This window comes from Arvicanthis niloticus, chromosome X (assembly GCF_011762505.2).
Source record: "Arvicanthis niloticus isolate mArvNil1 chromosome X, mArvNil1.pat.X, whole genome shotgun sequence".
Taxonomy (NCBI): domain Eukaryota; kingdom Metazoa; phylum Chordata; class Mammalia; order Rodentia; family Muridae; genus Arvicanthis; species Arvicanthis niloticus.
The window spans coordinates 10046360-10071188 of NC_047679.1; the positions used below are offsets into that span (position 1 = coordinate 10046360).

At 38.2% G+C, this 24829-nt stretch overlaps 1 protein-coding gene across 1 annotated transcript in view; it reads right to left on the reverse strand.

Annotated features, from left to right (window-relative positions):
- Sytl5 (synaptotagmin like 5) overlaps window positions 1–24829 on the reverse strand; it is an 85495-nt gene that overhangs the window by 38083 nt on the left and 22583 nt on the right. The window contains exons 4-6 of the mRNA XM_034485632.2: window positions 20546–20661; window positions 17928–18036; window positions 10160–10294 (exon numbers count right to left, since the gene is read on the reverse strand). Of these exons, the coding sequence (XP_034341523.1) occupies window positions 10160–10294; window positions 17928–18036; window positions 20546–20661 (360 nt within the window). The remainder of the gene's footprint in view (window positions 1–10159; window positions 10295–17927; window positions 18037–20545; window positions 20662–24829) is intronic.

Here is a 24829-nt window from a genome sequence, read left to right on the forward strand (position 1 = left end):
TGAGGAGAAACACAATTCCTGCTCAGAAGATGATCACAGAGTTCTTCTTCAGTGGAGTAAATATAGAATTCAAACAAATTAGAATTTAAAAGAAAGATTTATCCCTGGGAGGTCTGCTCTTTTCTGAAGGGAAATGAAGGAGAAGTGGATCTGGGAGACAGGGGTAGGGTTGAGGAGGGTTGCCTGGGAGGAGTGAACATAGGGACACAGCAGTTGAGATGGAATGTATGAGAGGAGAATACATTTTAAAAAATCATTCATCTTTTATTCCTTATCCACAGTTGTTGGGTCCCACTTCAGCCCTGGTTTGGGCCTTGTAGACAAACCCAAGCCTGGCTTGAGTTTCTGCAGCCTTGTGGGAGAGCCTAAGCCTGGCTCGAGTTTTGAGACCTATCTCAGCACTTCTGTATTGGGGTGACTCACCAAGACCTGTTTGGTCTTGCCTCTGCCCCGCTGTTACTAATGTAGAGCTTTGCCATTGGCCCTGTCAATCACCCCATACCCTCTGTCACCCTTCCCAGCCTCCTACGTCAAATAACCCCACCAAAAATCCCTCTCCCTATGCTCCGAGTTTATATAAGTGAGAGGGTGATGCAATAAAGTTGAGTTCCTGCTTCGACAAGACTCCCAGCTTGGTGTGTTTCTTTTGGGCTGTTGACATTCATCCCACTCAGCCCCAGAGAGAGACCAGCAGGACAGGGACCTCTCTCCTCTCACCTGGACCTGCAGTCAAGGAGCCGACACACAGTGAGTTCAAAATAGGATAGTAAATTAAAACGATAACCTTTTTTCAATTACTATTTTTGTAAGTTATAATAGTAAGCATATAATTGATAAGGTATACCAACAATTAATGGTGAATAAGGTTTATAGGTGAGCCAACTAGAGGGGAAAACAAATGGAATAAAGAAAGAATTTTCTTTCCTGTTTTGTTCTTTGAAACAAGGGTCTGTCTCCCTATTCTGTTGTGGTTAGCCTAGAACTCACACAGATCTGTCTGCCTCTACCTCCTAATGGCTGGCATTAAAGATGTGTACTAGCACACCAGACAAAGCATGGATTGTAACAATGTTTGAACCTATGTATACTACTACCAGAAAAATAAATCTGGCAAAAGAAGGAACAGGCAATGACATCATAGCTGTCAATCATAATTCCTAAGTATTTTCCTGACTGGGTACTAGAGAAGCTACCAAAGCAAATTATTCCCTGATTGACCAACCCCCTTACACACAGCAGCAGTATTTACTATATTTCAAGTTTTCATCAGTTTCCATTTCCTCAAAATAAAATTTCCATTTTAATGATGAGAAAAGTGAGTCTTACAGACATTAAATACAAGCAGGGCATGATGTTCCCTACTATTACTGCTGGTAATCCAGGGGCCAAGGCAGGGAAATCATGAGTTCAAGGCTAGCTTGGATTAGTTAAGTGGGATCGTGTCATAAAACAAAAAAGAAGGGAGAGAGAACAATCATTCTTGCTCTTTCTACTCCAGTAGTTTTTCCTTCTGGTCTGAAGACCAGTAAAAAGGGGGAAGGGAAAGGGCACTGGGAAGCAAATAAAGATAATGTATGATGATATAAATAAATGAAAATTTTACCATCAATTCTATTATCTTCTCTGCTAACTAAAAATTATTAATAAAAGAGCTATTGTATATATGTGCACACTACTGTATCACCTTGCTATCACTAAGTTAAGACCTGAAGAAGGAATTAAAAACAATAGTGTAATCCAGCCAGAAAAAGCCTGAGCTGATTTCTTCAGCTTTTTCACACTGACCTCACGTCACCTCATCAAGTAACCCTAACCAGGAGAATTCTGCAGTAATACAATGCACTAATAAGAAAAGGACAAAGGAACACTGAAGTGCACGTTGGTTTATTGATATTTCACTGAGAGAATATTGATAAAACTTCTATGTGGCATCCTTTTGTAAGCACTTAGCATCTCTGGTCCCCTCTTTCTAAAGATAACTCCAAATTATAGTGCTATGGACATTTCTCAGAGCAGTTTATGGCCCTGGTTTTTTGGGGGGTTGACAAGAACCATATTCTCTGACTTAATCACTAGATGTAATTTAAAAGCCTAAGTTTTAGGGACAATTTTCCTAGACCCTCCTCTAGCAGGCACTGCATTTTTGACAGCGGTTTAGCCACATTCATACTTTTCCACACACTTCTGCTCATCTCAGAGTTCCTACTTAGTTTAGGAGACCAGCTACCTACCCAGTAATATGTCATGACTACAGGTTGTTGATCCTCAGAACAATATTATTCTAGGAACACCTCTCCCTATTGTTTTAGGGAAAAAACCCTCCTTTAAAATACATCTAATGGTGAATCTGGTTTTAAAAAATATCAAGAAATTACAACCAAAATGTGACTATTTCTGCTTCTATCTGTGTTAAAGGCCTTCCCAGATATAAGCAGTTTTGGCAAAATTTCCATCATGGTTTCAATAAGTCTGAAAGTGAAAGTCTTATCATTGCAGAAGCTCTGGTAGCAGTTGGTTAATCAGAGTGATGACATTTAACAGGCTACCCTGTAATAAGGAAACAATTCTTGTGATCCTAAGTCAGCTACTGGAAATTATTTTTGCCAACAGCATTAGCTCAGAAATGACATACACTTTCACATTTGTCCTTGACATTTACTGTGAGTGTCTCAACATATTTCCTTTTGCTTGATTAGACTAAGGAAAGGTTTAATCTAAAGAGGCACAGAATTTTAAATATGTAGGTGTCAAGTGTTTTAGATGTTATTTAAATACGACATAAATACAGGAACCTTTGCCACTTAAATAGGAAGACGATGATAGCATCTGCATCAAATTTAGAGTTTGAAAGCCAACATGAAAGCTGCTTTTTTATGCAGATATCATGTTTCCATGATTTAAATACATTTTAGAAACTAGTGGCAACAAATGTTCAGGCTAACAGAGTTAAGGGGAAATGGCAAGAAAGAGATACATTTGACAGGGTCTTTGGGCTTAGTTATATCAGCTTACTAAGAAACACATTTTTTTTCTAGATTAGGCCAGTCTTATCTACTTTTATTCATGAAATATACTTTGAAAAGCCTATGCATTTGTTATCCCTAATTCCGCGATGTCCCCAAATATTGATGATGCCCTTGAGATGTATATATTTGTTTAGAGGATCCAAGGATAAGAAAGACAGATACTATAATTTAATGCATTGTCTTTCTGGTTTATATTATACACTCATGGGAGTGGCATCTAGGAAATCATTTTCTGGTACCCTCCCATTCTAGAATGGCTGTCAATTTTGAGCCTGCACTATCTGGTTAACTGAGTGTGTCATGACACCATTAATGTGAGAGCTACTATTATTAAGACCAAGGTATAATACATGGTGCCACACAGAGAATGCAGGGTATTCCTTCTGAGGCTTATAAGCATTTATAACTTCTTTTAGTTATTTTTAGTTATTTAGTTATTTAGTTATTTATAACTTCTTTTAGTTATATATTTAGTTATATGAAATGAATGTATGGGGAAAATGGGGGAAAGAAGTAATAGTTGGAAATGAGATAAATCTGATAAATGAGATAGAAATATCAAAAATCTAAAAAGAAAAGAGGGCAAAGTTAAATGTTGTTCTCTCTCTCTCAGTCTTTGGTGACCCAAAATGCTACATCTTTAATCTTTTCTTATGTGAGATAAGCCTTGACCTCTTGTGGCACATCTGAAACCTCATAGGGGACACTTTGGCATGCAAACTAGAAATCAGTATATTTTAAAACTGCCTAGCTGGTTCCAATATACAGAAAAAGCTGGACAACATTGTGCTAAACTGCTCAGTAAGTCCATTTATCTCAGACATGTGCCCACTTGCACTCATCCCTTTCCATGGACCAGCATGCTTCCTATTTATCATAGTGCTCACATGAAAAGTGCTGAGCTGTCCTTTTGGTGACTATGATAAATGAAGATATATTTTCTCATTTAGTGAATGACTATGAGATACTAAGATTTGGCAAAATGGTCTGTGGATCGAAGTGATGCCCATATAATATTTTTCTAGTTAGCAAGGTAAGAATAATTTCTCATGTTTAGATTGATGATAAAAAAGAAAAGTATCTTATGATACATAAATATGTGAACTTTACATTTCAATATCAATAAATGGTGTTAGAAAGCATTTGTTTATGTATGTACTACTTTCTTTCTTCAACCAGAAAATTGATAAGTTAAGATAGAGAATTTATGAGCCACAAAGCCAAACATATCATCTTGAATATAAGAAGCCATCCACAGAGATATATAAACACACAGACATGCATGTTTACACTTTAAAAAAAATCACACTAATTGGAGAGGCCAACACATTCTGAAAAAATATGGTATAAATGGGTTATAAATATAAGCTTCTTGGTATGGAATATTTGTTGAACTCTAGACCTCATTTGTCTCCTTCTGATAACTATGAGGATAAATCCATATTTCTCTCTGTGCTCTATCATTATCCTCACTGCACTGCACCAAGATGCTGTCTTCTTAAGCCCTCAATTGTCTGATAATGTGTTTTAGGATGTTTATGACAGTTTGTAGCTTTGATTGTCCATCCCCTGCTTCCATTAAAGGGGGATCTACTTACTCAAAAGAGGTTAAAATAGAAAAATAAGAATTAGTAGATCTGAATTCTAGAGTAATGGTAGCAGAAAGCTTATGGGGATGGGAATGTTCAAATAATAACTGATTTGATGTAAGGCCCACTCCACAAGATGGAAATAATCTCTGGCACTGTTTGGGTGACCAAGAACCAGAGACTAGACAGCCCAGGAACCTAGAATAAAACCAAAATACTACCAATCTTTTTTAAAAAATAAAACTACAGTGATAAAATAACTCCTAATAATATTCCGGTATGCTTATATGTCAGTGTTTTATCCAGCCATCATCAGAGATGCTTCCTCCTGCAGTAAATGGGAACAGAGACCCACAGCCAGAAAGGAGAGAGAGAGAGAGAGAGAGAGAGAGAGAGAGAGAGAGAGAGAGAAGAGAGAGAGCGTTTTGAATGTGCATTGTGGGTGGAGTCTGTGTGTGTGGAGGTCAGCAGGTAATCTTGAATATTATTTTTCAGGTGCCATTTACCTGTCTTTTGACACAGAGTCTCACAATGGCACTGAACTCACCAAGTAGCCTAGCCCGGCTGGCTATGGGGCCCCAGGCATAAATCTATTTTAGCTCCTCTCCACAGTTGCTTGACATTTTAAAAGTAAAGTATCAATACAGAACTCAGTTGCTCTATCCCCAACACTCACAGGTAAATGTATAGAATAAAATTCACATGACTTTAGAGATACAATATACATGAAAACAATTTTTAAACCTTGATTTTTTTAAGGAGTTTACTGAGTAAATTATAGTGTGTCATCTAATGAAAAGGTGGGAAGAGGGCAGAGAAACCAGTATTGACTATGTATGTGATTCTGACTTCAACTAGAACACTCCCACCTTGCTAGAGAATATTAGCATGGAGGAGATGCTGCTTACCAGAAATCTCAGTTGCAAAGAGAATAATAAAAATCCTACTTAAGACTGGAAAACAATATTACTTGTAATGCAAGTACAGTCAGTATTACATCATATGATGGATTTAAGAAACCCACTTTCCCCAAATAACATGTATATGGAAATATAGATTTTTTTTTAAATCATGGTAGTAAAAATTACAACTTATTTCTGGGACACGATGAAACAGAGACAAGTAAGACTTGGAATAAGAGTGAGGTTAGTGAAGGGCTGGATTTAATGGTGTCCTCTCTGTTTATGGTTTGGAGCCAAGCAAAGCAGCTTGTAAAACTTCACAGATAATCAGGAAGAGCAGTTAAAAGTAAAAGAATAATTTGTATGTGTGTGTGTGTGTGTGTGCGCGCGCGCGCGCGCGCATGCGTATGTGCGTGTGCTCATGCGCATGTGTTTGTAGGGGACCAAAGAGGAAGGAAGAACAACAAAATGGATGGTTGACGGGTATGGTAGAATACAAGGGCTCACGGTAAAATGCTTACCATACTCTCCAGTAACATGAGCAAAATGCTGCCTAGAAATAACAGCTTCCCCCTTCTACCCACTTCTACTACACAACAGATTTCAAGTGTTCTGTGATTTACATGTGATGCTAAGGAGATACTGCTAGTGTCCCACCTCAGCCCTTATATTCTATTTCTAGTTCTACATAATTCTCCATAGTTAAGGGCCTTTCTGATGGTGTTTTGCACTTCATGCTTTTAACATTTGTCTACTGACTACAGCTATAGGCCTAGAAATGCCTTGGAATTTTTCTCCTTTTCACCCACATGGTAGAAAACTTAAATAAAATAGAGAACTCTTAGTAAAATTTGAATTTCATACAGACAAGCTTTGTTAACAATTAAGTCTAATATTTCACTGTGTATACTTATACTAAAAAGTTATCTCAAATTCTTATTTATCTGAATACCCTTTATCTTTATTTGTTAAAAAAGGAAACCCTGTATGGAGGAATCCATAGTCAGTGACTGACTTAAGTCAGAGTAAAATGGCCTGACTCCTTCAAATGCAAAGGGACATAGTTTGTATTCCTAAGGCTGTGGCTAGGGCCTCAGACTCAGTCTAAACCTGCCTTACATCATTACCTAGCCTTTCCATTCTCTCTTCTGCCTCTGCTAATGCTATCTCTATTTTTCTCAAAATCAGTTGGGTGGGAGCTGGAGAAATGGGAGATGGCTTGAGGGTTAAGAGCACTTCCAGCTCTTCCAGAGGACCTATGTTCATTTCCCAGCATCCACATGGCCACAGCTGACTACACTTCATAACTCCAGTTACAGAGGATTTGATGCTCTCGTCTGGCCTTTGTGGGCACCAGGCTCACTTGTGGTGCAGAGAAATACAATCAGGCCAAACACTCAAACACATCAAACAAATTTTAAAAAATTAAGTCAATTGGCTGATCAATCACTTACATGAATCCTTGTCTGGAGGTCTGTTTCTGATAGAGCATAGCAAGCACTCACTAGAACTTACAAGGAGCTTGGAGGAGCTGCTGTGAGTAGCACCCCATTTATTAATGGCAGTGGACAACCTTTTAAAACTATCCTTTGTTTCATATGTCTAATCCCTAGAAAGAAGTAAATAGCCATTTTTTTATACTCTCCTGAAAGGCTCCTCTGCCTTTCCCATCCTGTTTATATATCTCCAACTTTGAAACTACTGAAAAGAAAGAAATCAATTAGGCATCTGATAAAACATCATTTCCACTCATATATGATGTGAGTTTTTAAAAGGAATGTCTTAGCCCAGCTGCTCTAGGAAAAGACCAATGAACTATGAAGAAATAACATGCTTTATCAAGAAAAGAGGAGAATGATTGCTAAGCTGGGTCAGGTCATAGATGAAAGAGATGAGTGTCTCACAATTTCTTCAGATGAGAGTTAAAAAAAGATAGCTCCTCCACCTCAACATTTTAAGGAACCACTTGGACCAAGGGAATGAAGCTCATTCTGGCAGTCCATTAGTGAGGCATTACCAAGGTCAATACATCTCCAGGGAAAGGACAGTTTGTTCTTTGAATCTTTTGAGCATCTTCATTTTTCTTAATAGGAAAACATTGCTCTTGACATCCAAGAGCCAAACAACTCTAATATTTCAATTGTCTACAAACTATTTTAGCTATTCACAACTTAAAAGAAAACTGTGATAGGATGCAGAGATGTCACCCTCCATAATAGATGGCTCCCAGTAAGGATTTAGTTCTATTTAGGAGGCAGGCCACTAAGAGTTTGTCCATAGCCCAGTGACTATATAGATAACACAAATGGGACTTTTTTTTTCTTGCTAGAGGGGAAGTCACAAGGGTGGAGGCTAGACAGGGAAGAACTGGTAAGTGAATATGATAGGGGTTTTATGAGTCAATAAAAATTACATTGAAACAAAAAGATAGTCTTCTTTGGGGACATGAAAGAGATCTCTGGGAGAGGTTAGAGGGGTAAGTGGGGAAGGAATATGATACAAATAGATTGTATGCATGTATGAAATTTCCAAAGAATAAATACAAAGATTTTAAAAGTCTATTTACAGTCTGTCTTTCAGTTTATAATTACAAGAAAATTTTGTGTCAAAACACCAGTATTTGATGAAGCATGCCCATATGGTATTACTGCTTTGTAATTACTCACGCCTAGCAACAGAGAAGACAAAAGCCACAAACCCAGACAACGTGATTCTGGAATAAGAGCATCAACACCTTGATCATTTGGAGAAATCTGCTTGTCCTTGACGAGTTAATATAAGGCTAATAATTCAAAATCACGATATCTAGTTTTGCTTGATAGGCAAGGGAGTCCCTTGTTCTTTAAACTAGGAACTCATCCTTCCCTCTTTTTATATACTGTCTCTCTTAATATGTTAGCCTGAAGTGTGAAACAGTATGATGTGCTGGGGAGACAGATGGTTCAGGGGTTATGAACTTTGGCTGCTCTTCTAGGGGACCCAAGTTTGATTTTGTGCACCCACATGGCAGGTCTGAGCTACCTGTGATACCAGTGCCAGGGAATCCAATGCCACATTCCAGCCTCATTCAGTGCACACACATATGTCCAGTACAATGCCATAGACAGAATAATAAAGTTAAATCTATTACTAAAAAATAAAACAAAATGTCTCAATCACAGGGGCCCAAGGAGGCTGAGAAGAAGAGACCAATATCTTTGAATACCTTTCATATATATTCAGAGTCAGGGAAACAAATAGAAAAGGCAAAGCTTAGATCTCTCTCTCTCTCTCTCTCTCTCTCTCTCTCTCTCTCTCTCTTCATTTTGAATTTTTGAGACATGTTCTTATCATGAAGCCACAGCTGCCCTTTCACTCATTATGTAGCCCAGGCTATTCTGAAATTCTCAGCCATCATTCTGCTTTCTCATCCTGGAAGCTGATTTGACTGGTATGTGAAAGCATGCCTGATTGAGGTTTTAAAGAAAGAAAGAAAAAAAACTAATGAAGGCAGCATAGATAGAAAGCCAAGTGAAACTATTTCACAGACAAAGATGCTTTGGTTATGCTTTAATCACACGGGGGATATTTTTGCATTTTTAAACATTTGGAAAATTCTGGATACAATACTGATTCTCTGATAGTGGATAATAAGTGATTTCCTTCTTACATATTTTTTCTCTACAGTCTTATATAAAGTGACATGTAGAGGAATTCTGGAGGAAAAAAATGAAACTCATATGAACAGTTACCATAACACTAATAGAAATGTCAATAGTCAAAAGAATATCTCTTCTCCAGAGAAGTTCCAGCCTATATAATAGATGCCAACATGTGAGGTGTTTGGCTCCATCCTCAGTGCCACAGTGAGAAAAATGGGGCAGTGTTATAAGAAAAATAAAATTCTGCTTGTAGAACCTAAAGAGAAAAGACTGGAAAGACTAGCAGGACTGCTGTAACCTGAGCACCCAGAACCAAAATGGAGTCAACATGTGCACAAATCAATGTACCATGAGAGCAGATGATTTTTTTTTGTTACCTTTAGCTTTGATAGTAATGAAAAAAGGCCTGACGTATGCCTGACGTATGCGAAAACAAGACAGGCAATCAGAACTGATTAGAAGTGACTATGCTCTTGGCGATCTTCACATTTTCTCTTTGCTTCTCCTGACAAGTGATGACATTATGCCCAAGACAGTCTCACTTGACCCATCTGAAAATCAGGGGCAGTGGAACCAGAAATAAATGGAACTACAAAAAAAAAAATTCTCTGGGGCAGCACACATGATGAAATTATTAATGTTTTCTGAAAGCTGCAAGGAGTGTGTATGACACTTAGAGGATTTTGTTTTAGAAGTTGAAACAGAAAAAGATTAAGAAATGGATGAAAGAATTACCTGTCATGTACATCTCTGTTTGAACTATAGGCCCAGCTTCTCAAATGTGAAGTTGTATTATTTCAAATGACACAAATCTTTCTAACAGCTGTAAATTGGGAGGGAAGGTTTCTTATAACAACTGAAAATTTTTTTGTCTTCGTGTAGCATATGTTAGGTATTTTCCGTGTGCCAAAGCTTTACAGATACTTAGACACCCTACAGGAGTGAAAAGTCATTAACTTAATTCCCAGGTGGTGCCATTGCTCAATTTGCATGTCTCTTACCTGTCTGAACCAGAGGCTGACTTGAAACTCTGAAGATTTTGACTGTCTAAGTCCAAGCTATAGCTCCTTCCGCTTTCAGGTTTTGGAGTTCTGATTTCTCCTCTGGTTGCTGATCTGAACTTGCTAAGAAGAAAACTGGAAATAAACATGTGAATTTAAGAGTAAGATAAGAAAACTCTTACCATCATACCTGTAGACTAATGTACCTGCCAACCCCCATCAGAGAACCTTCTGTTTGCAGTAGATGGTGATTAATACAGACACACAACTTGGAAAGGCACAGAAAATATGAGACTGCAGAATACATAGCCCTAAAAGGTATATAAACACTCCACCACCCCTCCCAAAGCTCAGGGGTTACTGTAGAAGAGGGGACAGAAAGAGTGTAAGAGATAGAAGTGGTAGACAACTGCAAGGAAACAATATCTTCTAGACATGTATGAACACACAATGGTTGTGACAGCATGCAAAAACACACAAACAAAACAAGTCAAAAGTCAGACAAATTCCCAGTGTGGAGACAGGAAATAGGCACTAAATCCTACCCCTGTCAGTAGAGCAATTGCCAATCTCTAGGGAGAGAGAGAGAGAGAGAGAGAGAGAGAGAGAGAGAGAGAGAGAGAGAGAGAGAGATGGTTTTCTCTAAGAATGTAGCCCCGGGTAAGTCAACTGCATTCAAGTGGAAGGCCACATATCTAGAATCTTTAGATATTACAAATATGTCTTGATGGGTTAATAAAAGTAAAGGAGGGGCTGGAGAGACAATGCAGCAGGTAAGATCACTGATTGTTCTTCAGGAAGACCTAAGTTCAACTCACAAGGTGGCTCACAACAGTGTGTAACTGTTCTGACACTCTCTTCTGGCAACCTTGGGTACCAGGCACACACACACAGAGAACATCTTTAGCAAGAACAACGAACAGGATTTGATTACCCAGTACCAAAGTGAATAATCAAATAAAATTTATGTCTCTTTCATCAATAAATGATTGTTCAATAAAAGAGTAGGGCTAGGGGTTTTTAGGAGTTGGGTTAAAGTCCCTCCAGTTCCCCAGCAAACATACTACTTGTTCATAAGCCAGGTCTCTGCCCCTGCTAAGCAAAAGACTATCTAGTTTGGAAACTCATCAGTATAAGCTGAGAGAGAGAAGCGTGTTCTGGGCTGGGAGTCTTTGCAAGAATTCTGAAATAGGGAATTACATATAACTTGCACAGAAAGGAACTGATTTTTTAGGATGAACATAGGTGGCAGGTTAGAGAACAGCCTGTTAGAGTAGTGACTACCTTTCTCATTAATGGAACCCAAAACAACTCTGGGGGAATGAAAGAATATGCTATGTACATTTTCTCTTCTTATTAAGCGTGTTCTGTACCACTGAGCTATACTGTAAATGGCATATCTTTTAAATTTATTAGTTCTTGGACAGTTTTATACAATATGTTTTCATTATATTCAGTCCCCAAACTTGTCACTAATCCTCCCTCCCTTCCCCTTTGACCCAAATTTGCGTTCTTTCTCTCTAGTGCTCTCTCTCTCTCCTTTCATGTGCATGAGTTTGCATGTGCATGTGCGTGTGCGTGTGCGTGTGTGTGTGTGTGTGTATAAACTCTTTGTACATTCTTTGATGGAATCACCTTTATCTTTTCCTCGCCATCTCTCCTGTGGTAATGAGGTTTACACAATGAAAGCTCTTGTGCTGAGTGAAATCTGATTGCATTACTACTTCATAGAGTTAATTGGAAATAAAACACAAAGAGCTTTTGAGGAAATGGAGTTCAAGTCCTTGTCCAAGATATTAGCATACTTAAACATGGCTGTTTCTAAATACATTTGAAAATGGTTGGCACTAATTGGACTCAGGGGTCTATTAATAATAACAATAATTTTACAAAGAGCATATCAAGTACAGGAAGAGATGAGTTGATAAGCCCTAGAGGGAGTTGGTGGGAGGGAGATAAGATCAAAGTATATTATATACAGATGTAAAATTTTCAAAGAATAAATAAAAATATTAAAAATAACAACAAAATCTCAGCTGTATTCTTTAGCAAGATAATGCTGGGTGCAACCATTTCATTTATTTTATATTCAACTGTGTTCTATATGAATAAATGGATTCCAAAGGTACTGGAATAATCTTAATAGAATCTGCTAAGTTGTCTCTGCTTCAAAGGATCATGCCAAAATGTCACTGTTAAACTGTCAGAACCTTCACTTTATTGAAAAATTATATTTGGGGTGAGAATGATGCTTAATATAATGTTGCTGCTTAAAGAAGCAGCTTTCACATACCCTTGCCTCTCTACTTTTTAAGGTATCTCCTCTGCTCAGAATCACCCCTTCTTCCTTTTGATAGCCTGAATGTGACTCATTCATCAAGCCTCTTGTCAAGCTGCTTGTAATCTGATATATGTGTCTTGATGTCTCTTGTAGCACCCTAAAAGCAGCTATTATCTATTTAATATGTGACATTTATTGCCTGTGACATCTCTGTGACTTATTAACACATCATTGTTTTTAGAGAGAGCTCGATAGCTTGTATTATCATGTTATATTTTCATATACGACTTTAAAACAGTAACTTTTTAGGAGTTGAACTTTCTTCTCTAACTGGATGTTACAATCTTTGAAGGCAGAACCACAGCTGCTGGTTTAGAGGTCAGGCAGGACTCAGCCCAGTGCTATGGTGGTTTGGATGAGTCAGAATCGATGCAACTCATTATTTTTGTCAGTTATTATTTCCCAGCTCCAAAATTCCTTATTTGTGTGACCTCATTCTGTGACAGTTGAACAAAGTTCTGAAAACTATAGCTCTTAACAGAATCAGTAGGCTCTGAGATCCTTATTTAGATCCATTGATTATTTCTAAGGAGTTAGGCACTATTGTTGTGGTAATTATTTATTAAAAAAAAAAACCGGCCACCAGTCAGGCCGACTGTCTAGGCTGTGGCGTCTCTGCCTAGCCCAGCCACCTGGCCAGAGGCCACATGTGTGCTGCAGCTAGAAATGGCCAGCCAGAAACACCAGCCCTGCCACCCACAAGATGCCAGTGTGGGAGATGGCTTTGCCAGTCTTCCATACTGTCTCTGCAAGGCTGGGCAGTGCCTGGACCATCCCACCAACCACATGGGCTCAGTACAGATGAGACTCTAATGCTTAGATTATCCAAAGGCTTATATATTCAGTAATGATCAATAACAAGATACTCTTACAATCAGAGGTGTAACCAAATACCCAACCTAGACATACCAACTACCTTTGACTGCTACAGACACGCGAACATTAGCCTCCATGTCCACTTCTCTCTTTCTCCCTTATCTCCTCTTCTTCCTTCTCTGCTTCCTCTCCTTTTCTCCTCCTCTTCCTCTCCTTACTCCTCCCACCTTAGCTCCTCCTATGCACTATGTTAGTTGTTTTAACACCAAAGTAAGGAAGGCCCTGGGAAGCACTAAAAGAGCTTACCATTAAGTGGATGTGTATTGGGCAAGCAGAGTGCAAGGTGACAAGAGATGCATATGCATAAGGCATTGTGGGAATCCAAAAGAATAAATAAATGCATTAGGATAGTGGGGATTAATGTCTAGGATAGGTATTTGAGAAATTCTAGAATAATGTTTGCTTTTATCTCTGCTAATTAATGAACAATGGTGTTAGTCACAGACTTTGAGTTATTTTACACTTTTATTTCATCCCCGCTCATAGTTCAGAACATGAAAAAAAACATTTCTCTTAAAGCTAACCACAATCTCAGCCATTGTCGTCATTCCATGTTGGTTTCTGCTAAGAAAACAATGCAGTGCTACCTAGAACAGAGCAACATGAGACTTGGCATATCTTGGAACCCTTGCTATACAGTCTTCATTTTGTGGCGGGGGTTGTGGGGAGGTGGTTCTGAGGTTCTGATTCTTTTGTGGCACCTGGCTGCTGATTCCCAGTGCCTCCTTGAATCTTGTTCTCTAACAATATCTTATTGCTTGTTACAATATTTAACAGGAATATTTGCCTTCTGAACTAAGTTGAAGCACTCGACTGTGATCTATTTTCCCTTAAGGAAGCTTGTATATTAAATAAGGAATAGAATGTTTGAGTAACTACATTTTAATTGGGGTTGTTTAATATATCAGCAGGGAGGTTAAAGGAGAGGAAGGGTGACATTTGAAGGCAAAGGCTCTAATATGCTGCTTATAGCCATGGCTGATTGTGACCAGAGATATGCCTGGAAGTAATGGGAATCACTTTGAAGTAGTACAAATAAGTCTAATAAGATAAGAACTCTTTCATGTTCAGGTCAGCTGGGGAATTTATTTATATGAGGTTGAAAGTATTTAAGATTGCATTTCCCCACCCCACATGCCCACACCCAGTAACAAATTGACTCCTAGGAGGTCCCTTATAACCAGGCTCAAAGATACCATAAAAGATACTGACACAACAGTCAAAGAAAATACAAAGTGTAAAAAGATGGTAGCCTAAAACATTCAGGAAATTCAGGACACAGTGAAAAGACCAAACCTAATAATAAGAAGACTAGAAGAGAGTGAAGATTCTCAATTCAAAGGGCCAGAAACCATCTTCAACAAAATCATAAAAGAAAACTTCCCTAACCTACAGAAAGAGATGGCCATAAACATTTGAGAGGCCTACAGAACACCAAATAGATTGGATCAAAAAAAATTTCTCCTGCCACATAATAATCAAATCACTAAATGTACAGAACAAAGAAAGAATATTAAAAGCTGTAAGGGAAAAAGGCCAAATAACATATAAAGGCAGACCTATCATAATTAATCCAGACTTCTCAACAGAGAGTCTAAAAGCCAGAGATTTTGGACACATGTCATGCTGACTCTAAGGCAACATAAATGCCAGCCCAGGATACTATACCCAGCAAAACTCTCAATTACCATAGTTGGAGAAAACAAGATATTCTGTGACAAAACCAAATTTAAACAATATCTTTTCATTAACCCTTCCATGCAGAGGATAATAGAAGGAAAACTCCAACACAAGGAGGAAAACTACATCCAATGAAAGCCAAGAAATTAATCATCTCACAACCAACCTAAAAGAAGAGAACTACACAAACATACCACCTCCAACAACAAAAATAACAAGAACCAACAATCATTGGTCTTTAATATATCTCAATATCAATGGACTCAAGTTCCCCCCAAAAAGACATAGGCTAACAAACTGGATACATAAACAGGACCCAGCATTTTGCTGCATAGAAGAAACACATCTCAGTGACAAAGACAGACATAACTTCAAAATAAAAAGCTGGATAAAAATTTTTTCAAGCAAATATTCCAAAGAAACAAGCTGGAGTAGCAATTCTAGTAGCCAATAAACTAGGTATTCAATGAAAAGTAATCAAAAGAGAGGGGAAGGAGGAAGGACACTTCAAAGGAAAAATCTACCAAGATGAACTCTCAATTCTGAACATCTGCCCCCCCAAATGCAAGGGTACCCACATTTGTAAAAGAAATGTTACTAAAGTTCAAAACACATATTAAACCTTCACACAATAATAGTAGGAGGCTTCAATACCCCACTCTCACCAATGGACAGATCATGAAAACAGAAACTAAACAGAAACACAGTGAAACTAACAGAAATTATAAACCAAACTGATTTAACAGATATATACAGAACATTTCACTCTAAAACAAAAGAATATACACTCTTTTCAGAACCTCATCATTCTTTCTCCAAAATCGACCATATAATTTCCCAACTAGAACACCAATGTTTCAGGCTCTAAGATCAACAATTGACAAATGAGACCTCATGAAACTGAAAAGCTTCTGTAATGCAAAGGACACTGTCAATAGGACAAAATGGCAACCTACAGATTTAGAAAAGATCTTTACCAACCCTACATCTGATAGAGGGATAATATCCAAAATATACAAAGAACTCAAGTTAGACTCCAGAGAAACAATTAACTCTATTTAAAAATGGGGTGCAGAGCTAAACAGAATTCTCAACTGAGGAATCTCAAATGCCTGAGAAGCAGTTAAAGAAATGTTCAACATCCATATTCATCATGGAAATGCAAATCAAAACGACTCTGAGATTCTACCTCATACCAGTCAGAATGGCTAAGATCAAAAACTTAGATGACAGCAGATGCTGGATGTAGAGAAAGAAGGACACTCCTCCATTGCTGGTGGGATTGCAAGCTGATACAACCACTTTGGAAATCAATCTTGCAGTTCCTCAGAAAACTGGAAATAGGTCTACCTGAAGACCTAGCTATACCCCTCCTGGGCATATAACCCAAAAGATGCTCCAACACATAACAAGGACACATACTCCACTATGTTCATCACAGCCTTATTTATAATAGCCATAAGCTGGAAACAACCCAGATGTCCCTCAAAAGAAGATTGGGTACAGAAAATATGGTACATTTACACAATAAAATACTGCTCAACTATTAAAAATGACAACTTCAAGAATTTTGTAGGCAAATGGATGGCACTAGAAAATATCCTGAGTGAGGTAACCTAGACCCCAAAGGACACACATGGTATATACTCACTAATAAGTGGATATTAGTCCAAAAGCTAAGAATATCAGTGATACAACTCACAGACCATATGAAAATTAACAAGAAGTAAGACCAAAGTGTGGATGCTTCAATTCCACTTACAAGGGGGAACAAAATCATTATTGGAGGCAGAGGGCAGGAAGGAGAGGGGGAGAGAAAACATGGGGGTAGGACCATGTATGAAAAGAGAGAGGAGAGAAGTCCAGAGGTCCAGGAGATTAAATAGAAATGAGTAGCAGTAGGGAGTGGGGAAAGAGCGGGGGAGGGGTCACTAGAAAGTCCCAAAGGCCAGGAATGCAAAAGGCTCCCAAGAGCCAATGAGGATGACAGCCAAAATACCCAACAGCGGGGAGATAAAACCTGAAGAGACCACCTTCAGTAGATAAACATGGCCTTCAGTAGAGGGATAGGGCCACCCAACCATCTCAAAATGTTTAAGCCAGAACTGTTCCTGTCTAAAGAAAATGCAGGGACAAAATAATGGAGCAGAGACTGAAGGAAAGGCCATCCAGAGACTGCCCCACCTTGGGATCCCTCCCATCTTCAGACTCCAAACCCCAACACTATTGCTGATACTAAGAAGTGCTTTCTGACATAAGCCTGGTATGGCTATCCTCTGAGAGCCTCTGCCAGCACCTGACTAGGACAGATGCAGATACTCACAGCCAACCATCAGACTGAGCCTGGGGACCCCAGTGGAAGAGTTAGGGGAAGGACTAAAGGAGGTGAAGGGGATCGCAACCCCATAGGAAGAATAATATTAACTAACTGGACCCCAGAGAGTTAGTTCCAAGGGACTAAACTACCAACAAAAGAGTATACATTAGTGGATCCATGGCTCTTGATACATATATAGCAGAGGACTGTCTTATCTGACATCAGGAGGTACTTGGTCCTGTGGAGGCTTGTTGCCCCAGTAGAGGGGGATGTTGGAGGAGGGGTGAGCAGGGAGTAGGTAGGTAGATGGGGGAGCACCCTCTTAGAGGCAAGGAGAGGAGTGTGGGGAGGGCCTTGCAGATGGGGAGACTGGGAAGGGGTACAACATTTGAAATGTAAATAAATATAATTAATAAAAATATCAAAAATAAAAAATAAAGATTGTATTTCCCTAGGATAGAATGTTGCCCCAGTTGAGTCTTTCACCTCCTCTGGGCCACTGAAGTGACATCAGACATAAAACACTAAAGATCATTTATTTTAGAGATGCTTACCCCTTTCTCTTTGGTCCATCATGAGTGACCTTCTGCCTGACAGAAGGCAATGTATCTGACTTGTCTACACCTTGATGTGCTTGCTCTTGGTTTTGTATTTCTCCAGACCCTCATGGAAAAAATAGAAAATAAATTTATATACAAAATTGATCAGAAAGGATAACAAATTTCTCTTCTACACTCATTTTTCTAGATTACCACAAGACAAAAAAGATTATAATAATCAGTAATGGCAGGTCAATCCCAAGTTATTTTGTATATGTAGTTATTTCTAATTTGTTGAATGCTGTAGAAATAACTAAGAATTAAGACCAGGACTCATCAGAGGAAAGTTTGATAAGATAAGCTTCTCTAGGAAGACTGCAATTAAGGAACATATTCTTTATGCTTCTACAGATATTTTTAGGGTATGATATGTTGCATTCAAGAAATTTCTAAATCCATAGACTACAGGCACTTTTTTGTAGGAATTTTTTTGTTTTTGTTTTGTATTCCTAAGGCTTGTCTGGAACTCACTATGTATCCCAGGCTGCATTTAAGTACATTACCCTTGTACATCAGTCACCCAGCGGTAATAAACACAAGTATGCTGCAATATACCACAACTGGACATCATGAACATGAGAGCCAGACTTCATGGAATGACAGACATGTATGTTTGCATTTTATGCCTAGAAGTGTAGTCTACATACTAGAAGTCTCTGAGGTTTACCATAGGAAAAGGCTGTAGCTGACTGGATAATTTTTATTCAAACTGACTCTTCTAATATCAGACTTGATATTACTCATCTTTAGGAGCCTTTCTTTGTGGCTGCCACACCCAAAACTGACACAGGGATCAGCTGAAAGCTTCCCACACTGAAAGATACCCATTCTACCTTTCTTATTTAAACCATGCATGGGAAATCTACACTCAGAGATTAATTCAATAAGGAACCAATTAGATTGTAGTTTGAGTACACTGTAAAGCAGTCTCAAGCTGGTTGTTCTTGGTATTTGGGGCCAGTATAATTCCTTATTAACTGAAACTTTTTTGCATATTTTAATCCAATTAGCTTATCATACTTGGTTACTGTCCAATAAATGCTATCGACTCAATCTAATCATGACAATCAAAAATGCTCCTTGGCATTTCCCAGTGCTCCCATCTGTGAGACTGAGACTTTAGAGTACAATGCTAGTGATTGGGGAGGATGGCCTTGTTGGGCATAGGTGGGAGACAAGATCATTGGTACTCTGAAGGCTGAGCACTGGGGGGGGGGGACCTGAGGGGGAAGGGGGGCTGGGGGTAGGTGGGTAAACACCTTCATAGAGGCAGGAGGAGGGGGGATGGGATAAGTGGTTCCTGGGTGGTGGGGGAAATATGGTAAGGGGATAAAATTTGAAATGTAAATATTATATCCAATAAAAGAGGGGAAAAATAGAAAAGCGGTTAGAACCAACATTCTTAATAAAATGTCAGCCCTCTTTAAAAAAAAAAAACCTATCTTGATACTAAAATTTGTTTTGAGAATTGTATATTGCAGAATGATCAGCCTTGGTGTATCTACTCAACAAGCAAGCTGGGCAGACCTGCTCAAACCTCTGAGGTCCGGGAATTCCATCTGGAGGCAGCGAAGACAAAGCATCAGAGGATTATCAATTTGTTCTCCCCCCCACTCCACTTCTAATATCTCAACGCCCATAATCAGCTTGAAGAAGCTAATGATGAGTCAGCGCCCCTATTCTCTGGGCATGGGGACTAAGGTGGTAAATGTTGGGCTGTCTCTCTAGGGAAACGTAGTGGTTTTGTTGGAATAGAGAGGATTAGCTAGGGTTTATTGCATAGCCATAACCTATTAGTAGAAATCTGTATAATTAATATCAAGATGAAGATATAAATTCTTAAATGGCACCAATTTACTTTGTTTACAAATTTTAAGGTTTTCATTGGCATGAGCTTCTTAGTGATATAAGAGTGAGATGAATATTGTTACTCTCATAGGCATTGTACCAGTATAACACATTTAGGAATACAAAGCTTAGACCCAGTCCTTCTTTAACTTTTTTAACTGATTTGAGATGGTCAGCCTGTGAGTTAAGGGACTATAGCAAATTCATGACTTGGAGTTTATTATAAGGATGTTCTCTATGCTTTATTTAGAAATAGCTGAGTGGAGTTAACAGGCAATAGTCCAGATTACCTTACATGGAAGAACCAAGAATTGGATTTAAAAAATTACCACTTTAAAAATCTGAAACTAAACCTAGTGAAAAATCAAGAATTTCTTTCAAAATGGGAAGCATTTATTTCATCTGTTTATGTTGCTTTCTTAACTGTTCAGCAAAACATGAGAAACACACTTGGAAAAAATAACTTGCTATGATGAGAATGAATGGCTTCTTTGAAAATCTCAGCATGTCAGACATGTGGAAATCAGTACAAAGTTTATTTTCTACTGGATTCATTTGCATGATATTCAGATTTAGATTTCAAGCTACCAAGTTGTGAAATGAACTAAGGGATGGAGGAGGGAAGAATCCAACTGTGTTCACCTGCTTCGTTTCCACAGGGAAGTTATTTAAACCCAACCATATATCAACTCACAGTCTTGGAGACACGTGATTCCATTAGTTACCTGGACTTCTTCTTAAGATGGACTGTCGAACTACATCAGTGCCTAGAACATTGACTTGCTTGAAACGCTTTGCCTTTTCTTCTATGAACCATTCTCCACTTATAATCTTTAGCTGCCTGTTCATGAAGCAAAGGGAAGATTGTCAAATTAAATTATTTAGCGGCATAGATAACTTTCAAAAACTAGTTAGGTAAAAACACTGACAGTGGATAAAAAAATCTTCAATATGGTAGACAACCCAAAGCTCCATATGAGATAAAGGCATCAATAAGGGTCTGTTTGGGGAAGACCTCTTCATGGAATACAAACATGGGGCTAGAGTAGAGAACAGGACAAAGATTATCGCAATAGTCCAGGAAAAGGGTGATGGGATGCATTCCAGAACAAGGGAAAAACTAATAGAAGTAAACAAAATCAAAATACCCATGTTAGGAATGTCTTCCTAGATTTCATAATCAATTGAATGAAAAGGGTGGGAAAGGACCCTTGAATAACCATGTGCTGCTTGGGTTTTGTCAACTCAACACAACCTGTTACCTGGACAGGGAAACTGCAACTGAGAACTGCCTCCATCAGATTAGCCTCAAGCATTTTCTTGACAGATGTTTGATGTGGCAGGTTCAGTCCACTATGGGTGGTGTTACCCCTGGGGACTAGGACCTGGGTTATATAAAAATGAAAGCTGGGAAAGGCATGGAGAGAAAGCCAGAATGTCCATGGTTCCTGCTTCTGCTCCTACTTGAGTTAATGCCCTGACCTCCCTCGATGATGGATGTGTTTGGAATGTATACATCAAATAAACCCTTTCCTCTTCAACTTGCTAATGGTCAATGTTTTATCACAACAACAAAAACTAAGACTTGCCCTATCCATCTTTTGAGCTGTACCTATAATGGCTATATGAAATCACCTTCTATTTTCCCTCTAGAAATATAGGTTATCTTCTTTACTTTCACGATTCCTACAACATAGAAAGCTTTAAACTTTATCTTAGGATTGTAAGTCATATCTATTGGTCTGTTAACCTACTAAGAGAAAATCTCTATGTAACTCAACCCTTCCCAACAGTATTATAAATAATGGACTTTCAGTAGATTGTGCCTTGAAGTAATATTTTCTTTTTTTATTATCTGTACTAACAAACATTTGTTACACAAATGATGGAATTCATTGCAGCATTTTTATTGCTCAAATATTGAATATAAGTGGTACTAATCTATACTTCTTCAAGTTATAACTTTTACTTGAAACAGATGACTTCCTTCACTCTTTTAAGACTTTAGCTTCTTTTCATATTTTCACCACAAACCTAATTGTCAGTGACATGAAGGCAAAAGCCCTGGCTTGTTAGGATACTCTTTCTAGCAGTAATATTTGGTATTGTAGTTTATAAATGTTTGTGAAGTAAATCAAGTTCCTTGAAATACAACCCACAGCAGCTATGCTGCTGTAAGGCTCATGTTGAGGTTTACAATAAAGACTTGTTACAGCCATAAGAGTCATTAAGTATTCTAAAATTATTTCTAACTAAACATGAAGAAATAGCTTATGAGGGCATGATCTGAGGACTGAAAACCCGTAATACTCTGTCCTTTATACAGAGTAATGTATTAAGGGTACTATCGGGTAAATGAATTCTAGAGGGTTATAGTAGAAAATGTGGTAGAAAGGTAGGTCCTCGCTATGGAATAGTAACCTTTAAATGCCATGCTAAAGACCTGTAATGCTGGATGCAATAGGAAACTTACTCTACAGTTTCCATTTGATGATATGATCTTTGAGGAAACACATAGAGAAATGGGAGAGTGGCAAACCAATTAAGAAACCAGTTGACAAGACAAGAAATGATACAGTATAAATCAAGGTATCTTGAGCATGAGACTGTACAAGAACTGGTGAATTTGATATGGTGGCTGAAGAAAGGCAACTGAGAATCAAATACAGAGCTCTAACCCCAGAGCCTCATATCTAGATTTATTGACCAATCATCCTTTAAAATCAGCAATTGGGTCCCAAATAGAAAAATGTATCCTGGAGCAATGTCAGCTTTATTCCTTGCAGTAATTGAAACACTGCTTCTTACTGTAGGAGACAAAGGCAGGATTTAAGTGTACCACAGTTCTACTACTGGCTAAAATGTCAAACTGTTAACTTTAGAGAAAGCATACAGTAAAAATGTGACCATAGGTTGTGTACCCCACACCCACCTCCTGGTGGGCAGATAACATTCCAAGTGGCAGATGACTGAGTGATTATTCATAACTGTAGAGGCTACAGAATGTATCAATTCTAAGGAAGATAGAATCCATCAAAAGAATAAATTTGAATAAGATATTCCTGGATATATCTCCAGGGATATAAGGATTTAGATATTAATACTTATGTTAGAAATGCAGGCATTTGTGGAATGTTAATTTCTGAAGGTAGTCTTTCAAGATTACTGTCAATCAGAAACTCATACTAATGTAATCAGATTTTCCAGCTAGAATGGAGCTACTAATCAACACTATCCTGGGTCATTCAATGTGGATTCCAAGTAATCACATGAGCTGCTGAAACTTGAAAACCACCTAATAGGGTATGCAGAAGTCTTGGCTTTTATGTGTGTGTGTGTGTGTGTGTGTGTGTGTGTGTGTGTGTGTGTGTGTGTATGTGTGTGTGTGTAGTATGGTAACAGTTTAATGTGTGACAGTCTACATTCTATGGGAAAAGGACCTCCATATCATCTTTACCATACACCTATAGCTGCCAACAGATAACACAAATCCTATTTCTCCAGAGTTGTTAGTCACTACCTCCTACCATCTGTGTGAAAACTATAGCTATACCTTTTACTCATCTCAACGATGAACTTGAGTAATTTGTCATTGTTAGAACTCTGAAAAATCAGAGACAATGGGATTTTTCCACTCACAATTTCTGGATGGAGACAGAAAGCTTAACAGAAAAACAAAACAAAACAAAAAACTAATACTGAATACCTACCAAGTACCAAGTAATGTGCTAGGCACATTATATGTGTTATCTCTGATCCCTACTGTGAGATGTAAGGTAGCAATAACAGTACTCACTTTATAGACTAGAAAACTTACATGGGTTAAAAAATGTTCCTCAAAGTGATAAAGGTATGATGGCTGACACATCATTGATACACCAAGCTTCATACTTTTTCCATTTGGCAATATCATCAGAAGAGAATTTATGTTCCTCAACTATAACAAGGCTTTTATGAGGGGTGAAAATGTATGGAAGCTAAAAATAAACAATCAGCAATTGCTTAGCATTTCAAATGTGTGTGTGTGTATATTTCCACATGTGTGCACACACTGGAGGCTAAGTAGCAAGAGTAAGTGGTGAGAGAGGACAGGAAATAAATGTGATGCTCACTATAAGATTTCAGTTTGTCTGACATGTCACTGTAGTATTCAAACAACTCAAGGCTTGAAATAGACTCTGCTTCCTCTAAGTTGAACTCTGAAGAATAGATTTGACTGAAATTACAGCGTGTCACACTTATCTGTGAACACTGATTGCTGACTATTAGAGAGTTCTGGTTTTATTTAACATTAAACTCCTGGGGCTTATGTAAGGTTCCTTCCCTTGGAAACTTACATAAATGTGAAGAAGTTCTAATCTCTTTGGAATAGGACAAGTAGGTGGTCTTGTTGAAAAAGGCATAGTAACCAAAGCGTTTTTGTTTACTTATCTACACTGGACCTGTAATAGGATACACTAAGATATTAATTTCCATCTGTTTATTACAAAGAAGCTAGTTAAGCTTATTTGTTGTTTATAAATTTATTCACTACACAGCACATATTTATTGAATTCCTACTATGTGTCAGACCTATTGTTGGTTGAAGGAACAGAGGAGAGAAACACAAACACTCTGTCCATATAGAGAAGGTGGTGAGTCTAGGTTCCTATTTTTTCCAACCAAAAAAATTGCAAAGAATCCCCTGTGCATATGATACCGAAACTGCAAACCACTTACAGGTGAAAGCACAAAAATCTTAAACAGAGTTGAGGAGAAACAAAAAAAAATGGATTAGCTTCAAAAGGAGTCACCTCCCTCTACCAATCCTTGCTATAACCATTTCAGTGCTTCAGAAATCAAACCCTCTCCAAGGTAAATGACAATAAAGGTTATTCTTCCAACTGGCTAGAGCATGACTCACACCGTGACTCATCTCACCTCTTAGAGGTTAGGGTGGGAATTTCAATTTAATGGTCTATTAAACATGGAGACAGCCCAGTAGGGCTGTAACATTCTCTTATCACAAA